This window comes from Oncorhynchus nerka, linkage group LG14 (genome assembly GCF_034236695.1).
Source record: "Oncorhynchus nerka isolate Pitt River linkage group LG14, Oner_Uvic_2.0, whole genome shotgun sequence".
Classification (NCBI taxonomy): Eukaryota; Metazoa; Chordata; class Actinopteri; order Salmoniformes; family Salmonidae; genus Oncorhynchus; species Oncorhynchus nerka.
The window spans coordinates 49,924,594-49,940,946 of record NC_088409.1 but is presented as its reverse complement, the minus strand read 5'-3'; the positions used below and the strand labels follow the sequence as shown (position 1 = coordinate 49,940,946).

Below are 16,353 nucleotides of genomic sequence, written 5' to 3'. Positions count from 1 at the left end.
TGACAAGGGAGGGAAACTCATTGGTCTTTGGGATGCGGATATGCTGCCTGGAAACGAGTGCCAGCATAACAGACAAGGCCGGATAGTGAACCCGCGCACGATTTCCAGGTCAGTGCATTAAAGCCCCATTGCTATCTTCTGAGGTAGACTCACTACCCTAGTGTTATCTTTGAGCAAATTTTTACAGTGAGGGAGGCATAGTTAGGGCAGATTTCCGGTGTCAATTTCCTGTCTTTCAAACACCAGCTGTGCTATTTAGAGTGGAAATGCGTCAGCAGATCATGTTAAAAGCTAGTGTGTGGTTGGCATCGGGCCAAATTGCACCTCAATTATAATGTTTTGCTTTTTTGACATCGTTTGATTACAACTTGATTGTGAGGAAGCCAAATCACTTATGAGCAGAGAACTCACTAGGGAAAATATTATATTTACACTAATTACACAAGATTGACATGGATGCAGATGAGGCAGGTGTTTGTTGGTGGGTGAAAACATATGCACGAGTGAAGCAGAAGTGGGAAATGGATCCCAGTAGTCCCTGATCAAATCTGTTCCCGTCACACAAGAGGCTGGGCTATGACAATAACAAATAAAACCATCAGCGTAAGCAAACAGGCAAACAAGTGACTGAGAAATTACACTTCATGCACAGCGCACAGTCAGACTGGCTCACCTGGTCGAAGGCAGGGTAAATGTAGTCGGCAAACTGGATCTCAGCGATGGCCGTGGCACCGGCAACTGCCGCACCGATTCCAAATCCCACAATGCCTTGCTCACACAGAGGAGTGTTGAAGACACGGTCTTTACCTGGAGAGAGAAAGAGGGGAGAGGGTTACTCAGTTATCTACCAAGGGGGCTGATGACGACAAATAACAGCACACCCATATCAACCAAAGGAAAGAGTTAATGCTGTGCATTGCTGACTAATCACTTCAAAAACATCCACTCATTCCTTCTCAATTAGGGATGAAATCCAAGCAAAATGCAGTGTAATAGGACAATGATGGATGACAAGGTTTTGTCAGTCACTCCCCTACCCAACACTTGCTTCATAAGTGTGTTAATTCATTGCAGTGTCTCCTTAAAATAGCATCCGGACTTAAAATAAGTGACATTCAGAGAGAGAGATGACTCCACCTCAACTGGAGCAAATTAGGCTGTGATGCACTAAAAAGCCCTAGTCTGAATAATAAACAAACTATTTTTCCATCCTGCACTCTATAATCTTCACTGGGAGCCGCAGGACTGGGGCTCTACATTTTGGGAGGAATGTTATTTTGGGTCCTTTGCTTTGTTTAATGGCCAAGAAGCAAGTATTTTCTTTCATTGATCCCTCCAAACCTCTTTTCTGTCCTTACCACAAGTGCCCACTTCTCACCAAAAATCGGACACCATTAGAGCCCTACAAGCCCTCAGAAATGAAGAATTAGGCCAACCTGTCAGTCAAATAAGAATCCTGTGTACTTGTTGTATACTCTGGCTGTGTTTTACAAATAAATCTGGTGGTCAATGAGTGACACAGTGAGCTCCAAATGTGTTGGGGAGTGAGAATGCTTTGTCGTCGTTTTGGCTCTGTAATCCAGAACTTTGTATTTGAAATGATACAATGACTATGGTGTTACCGTCTGCACTTTATCTTCATCCATATCGGGTGAACTGTTTAGAAATGACAGTGCTTTTTACAGTCTCCCTATTTTAGGGGACCACAAGTTCACTTGTGTATTATATTATAGTCAAAAGTTTAGTATTTGATCCTATATTCCAAGCATGCAATGATTACATCATAGCGTGACTCTACAAACTTGATGGATGCATTTTCTGTTTGTGTTTGTGTTTGGTTGTGTTACAGATGATGTATCGTGTCATTTTGGAGTCACTTCTACATGAATGTGGATGCTACCATGATTACGGATAGTCCTGAATGAATCGTGAATAATGAGTGACAATGTTAGACGCACAAATATCATACCCTCAAGACACGCTAACCTCTGACCATTACGAAAAGAACATTCTATTCTTATTTACAATAAAAAAAGTGACTCCAAAATGACACAATACATTACTTACCATTCATTTCATTTGGGCACAAACTAATCTGAAACACGATCAAAACATACAGCAAATGCATCCAACAAGTTTGTAGAGTCACAGGCCTGATTTAAACATTGCGTGCTAGGAATATGGGATCAAATACTAATCTTTTGACGACTTTAATACACATAAGTGAATTTGCCCCAATACTTTTGGTTACACAAGTATTGTGTCACTGTCCAAACACTTTTGGAGCTCACATTTGATGAATATGCACTGCACTTGCACATGTTTGAAAGACCGAGGTCGAAGTGGCTAGTCGTTTCCAGGTGAACGGCGCAGGAGACACTTCCTGTGCGCACGCTACTCAGTGGAGGAGTAATGCATCACTGGGGTGAATGAGTCAGTCAGCCACACAAATAGAGATCAGGATACTGCCCATAAACCTGCATGTAGTATAATGGTAGAGAGAGGGGGATAATAAAAAATTTAAAAATCCCTCTCCGCCATCTACCTCCCTCAGACGAGATTAAAAATAATGATCCCTAGCAGAAGGTCAACACATCTGACGTCAATGACAACAAAAGACAGCAGAGGGAGACGTGCATTGGCTTTTCCAAAACCTAATCATACATTTCCACCTAGCCAGGGGTGAACCACGACTGGTTTCCACATTATGGAGTTGAGGGTAAAGAATTCTACATTATGAGGAGGCAGCACACAAAAGATATAATGGCCATTTCAAAACCCGCACATTTGTAGCAGCAGTACACCCGCACAAGTCAATCCATCATTTCATATTAGGATAATAAGAGAAGGAATACAACTGTGCAATGAATAGCCTAACAGTATGCATGGGCATAGCTGACAAAAATTATTACTACTATATGAAAAAAAAGAGCTTCTGTAGAAATGAGTCTCCTTGCCATCAACAATTGTAAGCAAGCACAGCTATGTCAGGACTATCACACACACATGCAAAGTAACACACACAATTTTGGAGTTTTGGCCAATAGGTGTATGCACACACACAACACACACACACTAGGAGTTCTGACCAACAAGGGCATGAAAATGATCCTCGGCTGCCATCTGGTGGCATCACAATGTCATTAAAATTAATCAGCACAAACATACTGATTTATTTGTCTAAAATGGTAAGGGGAAAGGATTCAGCCTCTTACCATATTTGTCTCGGAGACCCACGGTGCAACGAAATACTCCACCAAAGGCGACATCCTCCCCAAAGATGACTGAAGCACAGATAAAGCTCATATTGATTGACACGGTAATACATAAACCTAATATTTCTAAATTGCATGTCTTCCAAGATATTGATGAATACATGAAATGACTACCCAGACCAGTTTAATTACCTGCGGTGGGGTCGCTGGCGAGAGTGTTGTCCAAGGCACTGGTCACAGACTGAAATAAGTTCATCTTTGTAGTGGGGCCTAGAAGAAGTTGGGAGAATTTTATTGAACGATTAAAGTGCAACAGTAACGATTTGAATTCCATATTTTTTAAATAGACATATATGAGAGAGAGAATTTGTAATGTACAGATGGAATCGTTTAATTCATAAATTGAACTTGTATTTAATTTGAAACTGAATGAATATTGCATTCAGATTTCAAATTAGGTTAGTATTAAAATTCTATATTTATATAATCAGTTCCAATATGGTAAATATCACATTCATTGTATGTGTACCAAGTTCCAACTATAATTTCCAATTTTACCAAAGGTTTATATATTCATCTTCTCATACACATTTCAAGATTCTACTCTGACCTTTTTACAAGGAACACATGAGTGCCTAAGTTGAAAAATGTAGGCACACAAAAAGGTATTTAGGAGAACAATGAAAAATAAATTCTAGCCGCACTGGCACTCCCTAAATTTTTACATCAGGATGCACAGCAAAATATTTGGCACATATGCGAGTAACCATGTCGCACTTCAGCATTCAGATTGGTTATTTTAAATTAATTTGGAGAACTGAATTTACAGAGACAACATTCTGGTACTTTGCCAGCAAAGAATGCTAGAAGAGAACAGACAGAATCAAACGCTGTGTTAAACAGGTTTCTGGCAGTTTCTGAAGCCAATGTTTCCAATTATTTTAATGATTACTTAATTGGCAAAGTGAGCAAATTTAGGCAGGAAATGCCAACAACGAACAGTGAGCCATCATACTCATACATAAAAATAAATATTGAAAGAAAAGCAATGTAAGTCGTAATTTTAGTAAAGTCAGTGTGGGAGAGGTGGAGACAATATTGTTATCGATCAATAATGACAAACCTGGCATTGACAACTTTGATGGAAATATGCAGAGGATGGTAGCACACTCTACGGCTACTCCTGTGTCATATCTTTAAATCGAAACCAAGAGGAAAGTCTTTGTCCTCAGGCCTGGAGGGAAGCCAAAGTCATTCCGCAATCTAAGAGTGTTAAAGCGGCCTTTTCTGGTTAACAGCAGCCCTATCAGCTTGCTACCAACTCTCAGAAAACTGGTGGAAAACATTGTGTTTGACCAAATACAATTCCATTTAACAACAGACTTTAAGCATGCTTATAGAGAAAGGCACTCAACATGTGCTGCACTGACGAATGACTGAAGATTGGTTTGTTTGAAAGAAATGTACGATAGGAAGATTGTGGGAGCTGTACTGTTAGATACATTTGAAGTCAGAATATACATACATCTTAGCCAACTACATTTAAACAGTTTCACAATTCCTGACATTTAATCCTTGTAAAAAAGTCCCCGTCTTAGGTCAGTTAGGATCACCACTTTATTTTAAGAATGTGAAATGGCAGAATAAGAGAGAATGATATATTTCAGCTTTTATTCCTTTCATCACATTCCCAGTTGGACAGAAGTTTACATACACACAATTAGTATTTGGTAGCATTGCCTTTAAATTGTTTATCTTGGGTCAAACGTTTCAGGTAGCCTTCCACAAGCTTCCCACAATAAGTTGGGTGAATTTTGGCCCATTCCTCTGTGACAGAGCTGGTGTAACTGAGTCAGGTTTGTAGGCCTCCTTGCTCGCACACGCTTTTTCAGTTCTGCCCACATATTTTCTATAGGATTGAGGTCAGGGCTTTGTGATGGCCACTCCAATACCTTGACTTTGTTGTCCTTAAGCCATTTTGCCACAACTTTGGAAGTATGCTTGGGGTCATTGTCCATTTGGAAGACCCATTTACGACCAAGATTTAACTTCCTGACTGATGTCTTGAGATGTTGCTTCAATATATTCACATAATTTCCCTTCCTCATGATGCCATCTATTTTGTGAAGTGAACCAGTCCCTACAGTAGCAAAGCAACCCCACAACATGATGCTAACACCCCCGTGCTTCACGGTTGGGATGGTGTTATTCGGCTTGCCAGCGTCCCCCTTTTTCCTCCAAACATAACGATGGTCATTATGGCCAAACAGTTCTATTTTTGTTTCATCAGACTAGAGGACATTTCTCCAAGAAGTACAATCTTTGTCCCCATGTGCAGTTGCAAATCGTAGTCTGGCTTTTAAGAACAGTGGCTTCTTCCTTGCTGAGCGGCCTTTCAGGTTATGTCGACACAGGACTCGTTTTACTGTGGATATAGATACTTTTGTACCCGTTTCCCGTAATCTCTAGGAGACACAACACGTCTCCTTCTTGAGAGGGAAGACAGCTGTGTGGTCCCATGGTGTTTATACTTGCGTACTATCGTTTGTACAGATGAACATGGTACCTTCAGGCGTTTGGAAATTGCTCCCAAGGATGAACCAGACTTGTGGAGGTCCAATTTTTTTCTGAGCTCTTGCCTGATTTCTTTTGATTTTCCCATGATGTCAGGCAAAGAGGAACTGCGTTTGAAGGTACACCTGCAAATGACTCAAATTATGTAAATTAGAAGCTTCTAAAGCCGGGACATAATTTTCTGGAATTTCCCAAGCTGTTTAAAGGCACAGTCAACTTAGTGTATGTAAACTTCTGACCACTGGAATTGTGGTAGTGAATTATAAGTGAAATAATCTGTCTTAAACAACTGGTGGAAAAATTACTTGTCATACACACTTATTTTGGTTACTACATGATTCCATGTGTTATTTCATAGTTTTGATGTCTTGAATATTATTCCACAATGTAGAAAAGAGTCAAAATAAAGAAAAACTCTTGAATGAATAGGTGTGTCCCAACTTTTAACTGGTACTGTATGTATTATGGCTTTACAGAGCTTTTTTCAAATGGAAGCTTCTCTAACGTCAAACATGTAAAGTGTGGTGTACCGTAGGGCAGCACTCGAGGCCCTCAACACTTTCTATTTTTAGCAATGACCTGCCACTGGCATTAATCAAAGCATGTGTGTCCAAGTATGCTGCTGACTCAACCATATACGCATCAGCAACCCCAGCTAATGAAGCCACTGAAACCCTTAAAGAGTTGCAGTCTGTTTTAGAATGGGTGGCCAGAAATAAAACTGGTCCTGAACAGCTCTAAAATTAAGAGCATTATATCATTCCCTAAGTTCTAAACCTCAGCTGAATCTGGTAATGAATGGTGTGACTGTTGAACAAGTTGAGGAGACTAAATTACTTGGCGTTACCTTCGATTGTGAACTGTAATGGTCAAAACATAGATTCAAAAGGTTGTAAAGATGGGGTGAGGTCTGTTCGTAATAAAGAGATGCAGATTTTTTTTGACACCACACTCCACAATGCAATTCCTGCAGGCTCTAGTTTTATCTTGATTATTGTCCAGTCATATGGTCAAGTGCTGCAAAGAAAGAAATGGTTATTAATACTATGCTTACCAGTCTCGCTTGGCTAAGAGTTGAGGAAAGACTGACTTGTTGTTTCTTTAAGAAACATTGTGTTGGAAAATCCTAAATTGTTTGCATAGTCAACTTACACACACTTACCCCACCAGACATGCCACCAAGGATATATTCCCGGTCCCCAGGTCCAGAACAAATTCAAGGAAACGTACACAGCCATGAAGGCATGGAACTCCCATCTTATATCGCGCAAGTGAATAGCAAACCTGGTCTAAAAAAAGTTAGAATAAAGAAACAACTCACGGCACAACGCCTCTCCCTCATGTGACCTACTTGTTGATATGTACTGACATGTATGTGTAACAGATAGATACACACACGTTAATGTTTTAAATGTCAATTGTATAGTATTTTTCGTTATGTGTCGAACCCCCGTAAGACTGGTTGTTGCCATTGGTGTCGGCTAATGGTGATCCTAATAAATCAAAATGTTGAATTTATTTTCTTCCTATGAACATGACTAGCGTTTGAACCGCTTGGGCTATAAGCTACTATGACCCTATTCCTGAAACCTTAGACACACTGGAACATGGTTGTGCCTTCTGCATTATCTTCACAGAATGGGCAGGACACGTTATATGTTATATATACACACGTTATATGTGACAAGAAATGCTATTTGGCTCCGATAACCTTTTCTCACGTCATCTGACCATAGCACCAATTCCAATCAAAGTGCCAATGCAGTTTATTAAATTTGTTGGATGATATACATTTACATTTACATTTAAGTCATTTAGCGTTTACATTTGTTGGTGGAACAGTGATATAAAAATATAGCTTTTTTCAGGTGTCTCCGGAAGGTGGTGAATAAAATAAATAAAAATATAGCTTTTTGGCCACGCACACCAGTTGTGGGTTTGGGGTCAAAATAAGGATGCATAAGCAGGAAATAACCCTATACCGACTGTAAAGTATGGTGGTTGATCGGATTTTAATGGGGCCATTTTGTTTCCACTGGTCCTGGGGCCCTTGTTAAGGTCAACGGCATCATGAACTTTAACCAGTACCCTAATATTTTTGCCCCCAAAAAAACTGGTTGCCTCTGCAAGGAGGCTGAAACTTGGCCAGAAGGTGGATCTTCCAGCAAATCAATAACCCCAAGTCACCCAAAATCCAAAGAAATTGTTAATTGACCACAAAAATCTACATTTTGCAATGGCCATGTCAGAATATCAAGGATCTGGAAATATTATGTATGGAGTTCTCCAGTCTCATTAAACATTTTAGAAAAAGTCTCAATGCCATCATCCTCACAAGGTGGAGGTATTAAAAGGTATATAAAAAAAATTAAATACATTTTTTTTAAGCATGGGAGCAAATCATTTTGACCCATATTCTTTAGAATAAATATTGTCACTTGTTAAACAAAATCTCTCTGGGCAATTGTTTCAGTATAAAATATACTTTTTTTTTTTGTTGCATACAATAAAACATAGGATTTGCACGATTTATTTTAGACAATATTTTTTTGCTCATCTTGATTAAGGGTGCCAATAATTTTGTACATGACTGACTGGGTTCAACCTCAAGCCTACTGCACAACAACACGTTCTTTGGCAAACAGAAGCAGAAGGTTCTGTGTACTCCAATGAGACTGCAAGTAATGTGCAACATTATTGCCTTTGACCTGAAGACATATTAGTTTGACTGATGGGGTTCTAACTCAGGTCTCCTGTGCACGACACAATGCAACTTTTCAGGTCTCTAACAAGTTACTCATCACGAAAGCGTCGCAAGTCACAGAACCAAAGCCTAGGCCTTAGCTCCACAGGCTAACAAAGTCTTAACCCAGTCAGTCACGTTACCCTTATAATATGTGCCCTTGCCAGAGACATGAAACTAAAGGTGTCCGCATACTTCAGTTTGGCTGGAAACAAGTCATCCCTCGTTGAATGGCAACAGACTTCACTGAAGAATCCTTACTGTTTCCTGCAGTAAAATTACCTAGTGCCCCCATGGGTGGAATGTTAATATTTTTCATAATTTCATTTTTGTGGGGGGGCGGCAGAAAATCTGATGTTTCTATGTCAAACAGTTTCGTTATAATTTAGTCCTCTGTGATGTATAAAAGTGTAATATTGGGATACAAACTCAAAATTGAATACATTTCAACTCTACATCTGACATGGTACAGGTGTCTTTTTTAAAGAACATTACCATGTGTGTAAGGTCTATACTTTTGTTTCAAAGTAGATTTGTTTAAGACGACCAATAAAACACTGTGTTTTATTGTAAGGGCAGACATGTCTGAAGCAGAGGTCCCTAGCTCAACTTTGGATATAAGCTGAATTAGGGGGTAGCGGTACTCATGAAGCAAGCAGTGTGTCATCCTTTACATTACCTTCCTCATCTCATCCCTATGGACTTTAGCTAAGAGGGCTAACAGTCTTGTAACATCCAGGAACTATTCCTTTCAATCTTTTACCCAAACTTCAGCAGAAATGTAGAGAAGCATATTTAGTTTCTTTAAAATGTAAAAAAAAAAAAAAGAACCACCTGTTAGGAAGATACAGACAGCTGATACTACACTGAGCAAAAATCTAAACGCAAAATGTAAAGTGTTAGTTGAAATAAATGCATATGCACAAAAAGCTTAGTTCACTCAAATTTTGTGCAGAAATGTGCTTACATCCCTGTCAGAGATCATTTCTCCTTTGCCAAGATACTCCAAAACCGCAGGCTAAGGTTAAATCTAGACTTGGTTTCCGCAATCGAAATTGCTCCTCTTACACCCAAGCTGCCAAACTAACTCGGATTCAGATGACCATCTTACTCATGCTAGATTACGGAGACGTAATTTATAGATCGGCAGGTAAGGGTGCTCTAGAGCGGCTAGATGTTCTTTACCATTCAGCCATCGGATTTGCCACCAATGCTCCTTATCGGACACTGCCCTCTATATTCCTAATTTCTGTATACCTGTCACAGGACCCACTGGTTGATGCTTATTTATAAAACCCTCTTATGCCTCACTCCCCACCCTTATCTGATATACCTATAGCAGCCCCTGTCCTCCACATACAACACCCGTTCTGCCAGTCACATTCTGCTAAAAGGTCCCCAAAGCACACACATCCCTCATCGAGATCAACATTAATTCCCGCACTTTGGCTCTTTTCAGTTCACTGCAGCTAGCGAATGGAACGTACTGCAAAAAAACCTCACTGGACCTTTTATCTCTTCATTCAAAGAATCAAATCATGGACAGTCTTACTGACCATTGTGGATGCTTCTCGTCATGTGTGTTTTGTCCTATATTTTAATACCAGCCCCCGTCTGCGCAGGAGGCTTTTTGACTTTTGTTAGGCCGTCATTGAAAATAAAAATGTGTTCTTAACTGACTAGCCTATTTAAAAAAATGTTTTTATTTAAGGGTGACCTACTTTGAAAGGACGGGAAGTGTTGGCTGTGCACTTGACCAGCCATTCCACATTTAACCATTTAAATATCAAGTTGTTTTTTTTGGTTTTATATTCTCAAACTAATAACAGGCCGTTTTAACTCGGAAAACAAACAATCAAAACATACGCGAACCCTAATCTTTACCTCAGGAATCTTGATTTAATGTTGTCCACGTAGTAGGCTAATTATCTTGACCGCCCCAACAGACACAAATGTTCTGTCAATCCTTGAGATGAACATTAATTCCCGCACTTTGGCTTTTGTTAAATTGTGTGCAGTATCACACAAGGTCTTTATCACTTAACTTGTCATTCAGAAAAATCCTTTCCTGAATCAGCTGATGTTGTGCGATAATGTCTCCACTTAATGAAAACAATGAGTAATTATTGAAAAACCCTGTTAATGACAGTATCAATTTGTTTTTTATCATATTAAAGTACTTCTTTATGGTTTGAAGCATAGAATTTTTTGCAATCACATAAACTTCATGTATGTGAGCCTTTGAAAACTTCACACTGTAACATTGGGAGATACGAAATGTTACAGTACACTTCTGAGGTCTCCACACAAAACAAAGTGAGTCACAGCAATATCCAGGAATTTCCCAGGATCAATGTCAATGTATAATTCAATTGTAAAATGCATAGTATATGATAACAACAAACAGTATCAAAATCACATTTTATGTCACATGCACCTTAGTGAAATGCTTACTTTACAAGCCCTTAACCAACAATGCAATTCTAAGAAAAATATAAGTAAAAAATAAGAAACAAAAGTAACAAATAACTAAAGAGCAGCAATAAAATAGTGAGGCTATATACAGGGAGTACCGTTACAGAGTCAATGTGTGGGGCGCCGGTTAGTCGAGGTAAATATGTGCATGTTGGTAGATGTATCATACATGTAGGAAAGAACATGTGTTTTATGTCACTCGATTTTAGCCAAATCTGAAGACTCCAAAGCACGAGAAAGGGTTTAAACATAGCGGTTGATTCAACTCATGAATTAGCTGTATTGAATATATATATGTTCCCCCTTCATATATTAATGTATTAACATGAAGAAAACATTTTTAAATAAATTATTATGAATTACTTTCTAAGCAGCTCCAAACAGCTGTCCACTGCCAGAAATGCTCACTGATACCATTGAAAGAGCCATGTGACGGCCATCTACATCTGCCAAACAAAAGTATGGGCATGCAACACAGCCAATTTGCCAACAGAAAAAGCAAAGCAGGAATGCAGCTGGAATAACGTTATAACCAACTAGCTAATGTTATCATGTTAGTTAGATAGCTAGCTAACTCATATAGAAAAAAATGTACAGACCACGAATTGAAGATATTTCCAAATGATCTTTACCATTTCAGCAAAGATAGTTGGCTGTATGAGAAATTATTTTAGAACGCAAGGGCATTTCACTTACCATACTCTGTGGGGACAGGGTCAGGGTGGTAGGTGAAGTGCGCAGCATTCCTTCTTTGTGTTTTAGTTTTGGATGAGCAATTCGGGGATAACCTCAGCAGTGTGATCCCAAACGAGCTCTGAGCACCGACATTTACATTCGCGATGGAGGCTTTGGAGACTGCACCTCTGAGAAGAAACCGTGCAGCAGCCGCCATTGCTGTTGTGAGTGGACTGAACAGGAAGAAGATAATAATGACAGCGTCCCTTTTTAGTCGAAAGGGACTGTAGTTGGTTGAAACAGTGGGTGGTGTCAGAGGGTTTAAGCCTCTTGTCCAATCGACCCTGAATACTTGAGGGACCTATTTTAACCTGGCCCGCGTTGAAGTGTCCGTCACGTCGTCTGGCGAAAGCGGGTAGGGAGGAGCGCCTCTCATATCGAACAGTAATCTGCGCCGATCGGTTGATGTTGTCAACAAGGCAGCATGGTATCGTCCAGAAACATACAACATACATTTTCCATCAAATATATGTTTTATGTTTGTTTTATTGGATGTCAGATAAAGCATTTGTATCAAAAGCAATCACTTTGCATGGGAAAACACAGAATCATACTCATTACACGTGCTTTTTACATCACTTTTATTTTGAGCCAACTTCGCCGTCCGACAGAGCGGGCACCCGATTCTAGCCCGAAGTCAACAATCAACTTTCAGCGGGTGTAAAACACGCCTAGTCGGGCGCCCGGGCAAAATTAATCGAACATCCACCTTGACTTTTCGACATTGCAGCCAATTTTAAAAGCGAGTCGAGACTGACTGATCTACAAATCACCGTGCATCCTAAATAACAACTCAATAGTCTTTGTAGATCAGTAAGTCAGTCACAATTTAACAATGATACATCATGGTTTTGACGCTCTCGAACACAGCCTTTGACTAAGGTAATGAAGTTGTGCCAAAGATTATGGATATACTGACAAGATAGTCTCTCCGCCCTGGCACTGGGAATCGTTGTCCACCAAACGGCACGGCGGGCTGTCTAGCTTCCGCTCATCCTTTCTTTGGATTGGTGGATACATCTCATTACTGTAAATCTGTTTTTGAATATTCGATGTAAAAGTGATGTAAAGTGATGTAATAAGCACGAGGGTTGTTGACGTCACCCACCTGTATTCAATGGATAGAGATGCTCCCAACTAATTTAACGAATATGCATAACCATCTCGAGACAACTCCCTTATAGTGTTTTTTCTCTCAAAGTTGCCACGCTGGGCCTCCTGGCTGGCGCAGTGGTTAAGGGTGCTGTACTACAGCGCCAGCTGTGCCACCAGAGACTCTGGGTTCGCGCCCAGGCTCTGTTGTAACCGCACAATTGGCATAGCGTCGTCCGGGTTAGGGACGGCTTGGCCGGTAAGGATATCCTTGTCTCATCGCGCACCAGCGACTCCTGTGGCGGGCCGGGCGCAGTGCACGCTAACCAAGGTTGCCAGGTTCACAGTGTTTCCTCCGACACATTGGTGCGGCTGGCTTCCGGGTTGGATGCGCGCTGTGCTGTGTTAAGAAGCAGTTTGTCAGCGCACTGGAGAGGTTCCAACCAACTCAATGCACCATAGTACACATGTCAATCCCAGCAGTTTTCTTATATTCGGCTATACACAGACAAGTTATATTTGCACGATTTAGCATAATTAATTCATCATTACCGTTTTGTTTCATTCATGTGACTGACCAAAACTGGTTCATAACATGTGATAGACCAATACCTCATGAGGCTTCTTCTCTCTAATCTGAGACCTTGAAACTGAGGTGAATAAATCTCTCAATATTAACCATTGTATCCATATTTCTCACCACAATTGGGTTGCATTGACCTATGTTTTTCACTAACTGTCACTGGGACATCAACTTAGTCGAAATACAGTATAAAACCCTCTTATTTAACAATTCTGCTAAGACCTTCACAAGGTTGGTGCTTGCTCATCAGCTCAGTGTTCCACATGATGTAAACAGGTTAAGGGTTTAGATGACCTTACCCCAACTTGTTAAAAGAAAACAACCTTCAATCATTACTTATCGTCCATATTTACAGGGGGAAATGGGAGGTGCATAGGTGCATATCACCTTACAGCATGTTAATAACATTTCACAGGGAAGAGAAAGAGAACACATGTTATAACAGTTTCACACCAAACCTGCTAAGAAGGAGATCGGGGCAAGGTTAGCCGAAGATACAATCTAGTGGCTCTCCTCACATTTTTAGGGCAGAGCTCTGTCTCTAGAAGCCTTGCCTTTCCAAATCCTAACTATAACTGTTCATAAATTATCTAAACCAAATTTATAATGACAGTCCTTAGTGCTTCATGTTGGTTCTATCACTTTAATTTAAGACCCTAACTTTTCTCATCACCTATGGTAATGACAGATTGGTATTTCAATGCATTCTTAGTCTAAATTGCTTTACATTTTGCTGTGTGCACAATCAACCTGATACCCTAAATAAACAATTTTGGATAAGCCTAAATCAATTACAGGCACAGTTGACCACCCCCTCCGTCCCTGGCACTCATCCTTCCTTTCCTGGCATTTCTTCATGTTCTTCTTCAGATAGTGTTTCAGTTTGTCCTTTTAATGGCACATTTGAAGTGGATGGCCGTTGATAATGTCTCTCACCTGAGCCGCCGGTGTCCTTTACAGTCCATTATGTCTTGTCCATTTTCCTACCAGTACGCCAGCAGCATGAGAGAAGTTTAGACTGGATTTTCTCCATGCTCACTCTACGTGGACCCACATCACACTCCTGGGAGAAAAAGCATGAGAGAAAAGGAAGTTGACGGCTTCTGGATGCTGTGTACAGGTTGCTGGCTCGGACTCAGGTTTCTCTGTAGAAGTGGTGAAGGACCATACTGAACGCCATTTTCAGCCAGTTAGAGGGGGTGTTGAGGTTCACACTGTTCTCGGCAGAATTATCTTCCACCCATCTAGATATCATCTAGATGTCACGCCTTGGTCATTGTATTTTGTGTTTTTTTCAATTGTTTGGGTAGGCCAGGGTGTGACATGGGTTTATATGTTATGTTTCGTATTGGGGTTTGTATTATTTGGGATTGCGGCTGATTAGAGGTGTGGTATAGGCTTGGCTGCCTGAGGCGATTCTCAATTAGAGTCAGGTGCTTTCGTTGTCTCTGATTGGGAACCATATTTAGGCAGCCTGAGTTTCGCTTGGTATTTCGTGGGTGTTTGTTCCTGTCTCTGTGTAGTTCACCAGATAGGCTGTATTTAGGTTTCACGTTCTGTTTGTTGTTTTCATAGTATGAGTTATTTCATGTACCACGTTTTCTTTCATTAAAGTAACATGAGTAACCAACACGCTGCATTTCGGTCCGACTCTCTTTCCACAAACGAAGAACGCCGTTACACTAGATCATCTGGTCAGACCAGAACAACAGTTTAGTTTAGGGCATTTGTAATTCAGGAAATCCAGACAAATGATTTACTGTATGAGAAATTATTATTATTAGGAAATCCAAAGACAAATTTAGAAAATAATGAAAACACACAGCTGAACTTAAGGCTATTGATAAATTATACACTTCTTCTTAAATATTTGTTTTTACATAGCCCGTAAATAAATACAAAAATAATATCTGCTGTCTTTCTAGCCTCACCAGGAAGTCAGAACAGAGGTCAGCCCTATTAAGTGAGTATTTGTTTTCCTGTACCTCAGATATTATTTAAAGATATTTATTAAAACATTGTGTATTAGGTTTACATTGGGTTTTTCAGTACATATCTTCTAATCAAGAGAATGGACATGTGTGCAACCAAAACTCTGACAATAGAAATGTTCATTTGTGTACAGCATGTCACGGTCGTCGTTGGAATGAGGTGAGGACCAAAGCGCAGCATGGTAAGTGTTCATCATATATTTATTAAACCGAGAACACTAAACAAAATAACAAAGGAGAAACTAAACAGTTCTGACCGGTGGCATACACATAACAGAAAATAATCACCCACAACAAGGGTAAAAACAGGCTACCTAAGTATGGTTCTCAATCAGGGACAACAATTGACAGCTGCCTCTGATTGAGAACCATACCAGGCCAAACACAGAAATCCCAAATCATAGAAAAACAAAGATAGACAACCCACCCAACTCACGCCCTGACCAAGCTAAAACAAAGACATAACAAAATAACGAAGGTCAGAACGTGACACAGCATTATTTCTAACATGTGAAAAACCCACTAAAATCAAATAAAAAGACCCCCACTTCTAAATCAAACAGTGTATTAACCACTAACACATTTTCATTAGCAGGTGGGGTGTGTGGGTGCTGGTATGTGTGGCAAAAATCATAGGGTAAACATGGCCAGGCCTTGCTTAATTTGGGAGGACCCTTAACAGCTGGATCCGGGTACTTTTAACTGCTCTCCCAAGGCACCTGCCTCAGGAAGCCTTTCAAAGGGAGAGATACAGAATCATTGATGAACATGAAAATAAAAACTTGGTAGCGGACATTCCATCAGTCCTGGAATAAAGGAAATAAACATGTACTTAGTTTCACTATGCTACAATTTAATCAGTCCTAAAAATTCTTAATCATTAATCGAGTTTGCTGCATCTTGGGCAGGAAGTCTCAATAAACCCATGCGGATACAGAATTATAC

General features: G+C 40.1%; 1 protein-coding gene across 1 annotated transcript in view; it reads right to left on the bottom strand.

The window, feature by feature from the left end:
- LOC115141388 (2-oxoisovalerate dehydrogenase subunit beta, mitochondrial-like) overlaps positions 1-11,934 on the bottom strand; it is an 84,714-nt gene extending 72,780 nt beyond the window's left edge. The window contains exons 1-4 of the mRNA XM_029680188.2: positions 11,704-11,934; positions 3,408-3,485; positions 3,216-3,284; positions 674-807 (exon numbers count right to left, since the gene is read on the bottom strand). Of these exons, the coding sequence (XP_029536048.1) occupies positions 674-807; positions 3,216-3,284; positions 3,408-3,485; positions 11,704-11,899 (477 nt within the window). The 5' untranslated portion in view covers positions 11,900-11,934. The remainder of the gene's footprint in view (positions 1-673; positions 808-3,215; positions 3,285-3,407; positions 3,486-11,703) is intronic.
- Positions 11,935-16,353: the final 4,419 nt, after the last annotated feature.